At 52.9% G+C, this 2,571-nt stretch overlaps 1 protein-coding gene across 1 annotated transcript in view; it reads left to right on the top strand.

Moving 5' to 3' along the window:
- Window positions 1-2,571, top strand: part of FER1L5 (fer-1-like family member 5) — a 68,843-nt gene that overhangs the window by 45,427 nt on the left and 20,845 nt on the right. The window contains exon 21 of the mRNA XM_011969681.1: window positions 2,089-2,213. Within this exon, the coding sequence (XP_011825071.1) occupies window positions 2,089-2,213 (125 nt within the window). The remainder of the gene's footprint in view (window positions 1-2,088; window positions 2,214-2,571) is intronic.

Below are 2,571 nucleotides of genomic sequence, written 5' to 3'. Positions count from 1 at the left end.
TAGCTGGGATTACAGCTGCCCACCACCACACTAGGCTAATTCTTTTTGTCATATTTTTAGTAGAGACAGAGTTTCGCCATGTTGGGCAGGGTGGTCTCAAACTCCAGACCTCAGGTGATCCTCCCGCCTCGGCCTCCCAAAGTGCTGGGATTACAGGCATGAGCCACTGCGCCTGGCCAAGAGATTTTTTGAGAGCTATTTTGGCTGTTTCCAACTTTTGGCTGTTGTGATGAGAGCTGCCATGAACATTATTCTCCGTGTGTCTCAATGATGCTGTACAGCCCTTCTCTTGGGTGTATACCTAGCAGTGGAGTTGCTGGGTTAGGAGCGTGTACACTGGTTCTCAGCTGCTCACTTTCTTGGAACTTTGTGGGCGTTCTCTGAGGTCTGGCTAACGTTGCTTCTTCCAGCTACCTGGGGCACTGCCAAGCAGGGACCACTGTATTTTTATTTACTTATGACCACTTTATTTTATCAATTGGTTGAGACACAGTCTCACTCAGTCACCCAGGCTGCAGTGCCGCGGCATGATCACGGTTCATCATAGCCTCAAACTCCTGGGCTAAAGCCCACCCCAGCCTCCTGAGTAGCTAGGACTACATGTGTGAGCCACCCTGGTTGGCTAATTAGAGACAGGGTCTCGCTATGTTACCCAGGCTGGTAACAATCTACTTGAGACCACTTTAAATTAAATTTTTTGTTGGACACTCTTCAGGCTACAGAGATAACATGAGCACTGAATGCCAATGTCCGTGAGGCCCCACTTGCTACAAATTTTGGGGAAGATTTTCTTCCCCTCCACCCAAAGAGCCACACTGGAGACAGGCAAGCTTCCCCACTGTCCCCTCCCGCGTGATGGGTCAGTTCTCATTCCCCCGGCCCCAACGGCTTAGGGTTTGGAGCTCGTGCTCTGCATGGTGTATTACTGCCATAACAAAGCCCTACAAACCAGGTGGTTTTAGACAACAGAAACTCATTCTTTCACGGGTCTGGAGGTCAGAAGTTCAAAGTCAGGGTGTCAGTGTTGATCCCTGCCAACGGCTCTGAGGGAGAATCTGGCCATGGCTCCCTCCTGGCTTGTGGCGGCTGCTGTGGTCCTTGGTGTTCCCGGGCTGGCAGCTGCGTCCTGCCAGTCCCTGCCTCCGCCCTCATACGGTGTCTCCCTGTGTCTGTCCTCACTGAACTGCCGTCTCTCTGTCTCCCTTCTTATAAAGACACCAGTCATTAAGGGCCCACCTGCTCATCCTAACTCATTACATCTGCAAAGACACCCCTTCTCCAAATAAGGCCACATTCTGAGGTCCTGGGGTTTAGGACTTGAGTACGCCTTTCCGTGGGGGGCACAGCCAGTCTGTAGCACGTCGGTCCCTGTTAGACTGCCCGCCCCGGTCAGCCCTAGGCTTTCTCTTCTGCCCCCCGTTCCTCCTGCAGTTGCCAAAGAAAAGCACAAGTTCTCCAAGAAGTTTCCAGAAATTTGGAGAACAAAAGTCAGCTTTGGCTTTCGCTGGCCTCACAGATTTTCTGCAGGTTACATGTTCGTTTCTGTGGATTTCTGCCTCTGAGGCCGACTCGGCAGCAGTGTGGTTCAGAATCCTTTACGTTTGGTCTTGCTTCCCCCTCATTTCAACAAGGAACATGGCGAGGGAACCCAGTTTGTGGCACCCATCAGTGGTGTTTATCTATACGTGTCCCCCTGCCCCCGTCCCACCCGGAGTCGTGCCCCGTGCCCTTACTCCTGGCGTCTCGCTTGAGGTTCAAAACCCAGGGCTCTGGAGCTAGGCGCCTGCACTTTGACCACCTGGCTATGCCACCTCAGGGAAACTGCTTCCCATTGCTAGCATGGATTTCCCCACTGTAAACTGGGGACTCCGGAAGATCATGTGACAATGAAAGGTCAAAGTGCACACATTCTCACATTCTGTTAGGCCCCAGCCCAGCCTCCCAGCTGGAGGGCTCCAGTTAGCATTGTTAGCAAATCGCATCTTTGAGGGTGAAGTGGTCCAGAGAGGTCCTCGAGAGAACACAGTGAGAAGAGACCTCCCAGAATCCCCCAGACACCCCATCCCTCCATGTGTCTCTGTGTCTCAGGGAACATCTACCATTATGTGCCCTGGTACAACATCAAGCCTGTCGTGGCCGTGACCTCCAACTGGGAGGACGTCAGCTTCCGCATGAACTGCCTCAACCTCCTCCACTTCACTCGGGACCGCCTGGTGAGTGGTGCGGGAGCCGATGCTGGGAAGGGTTCAGAGTGTGGCTGGGAGACTTGGGAAACTGCATCACAGTGGCAGGAAACTGGTCACACAGCTCATTCATGCATTCATTCCACACTGTTGAGAAGAACGTGCCAGAAGCAGGGCTATGCACTGAAGACACAAGGATGATTAAACACAGCCCCTGTCCTCACCGGCTAGGGAAGTTGGACATGCGGGCAGTGACTGTGCAGTGCAACTAGGGCTATGATGGAGATGCAGGTACCAGGTGCTATAGGGTCAGAGAGAGAAGGTGGGGAGAGGAGAGGAAGAGAAGATAGTCAGAGGAGGTGTGCACAAAAGAGATGACACATTAGGC

Source organism: Mandrillus leucophaeus, unplaced genomic scaffold (assembly GCF_000951045.1).
Source record: "Mandrillus leucophaeus isolate KB7577 unplaced genomic scaffold, Mleu.le_1.0 Scaffold9, whole genome shotgun sequence".
Classification (NCBI taxonomy): domain Eukaryota; kingdom Metazoa; phylum Chordata; class Mammalia; order Primates; family Cercopithecidae; genus Mandrillus; species Mandrillus leucophaeus.
This window is presented reverse-complemented; position numbering and strand designations above follow the sequence as displayed.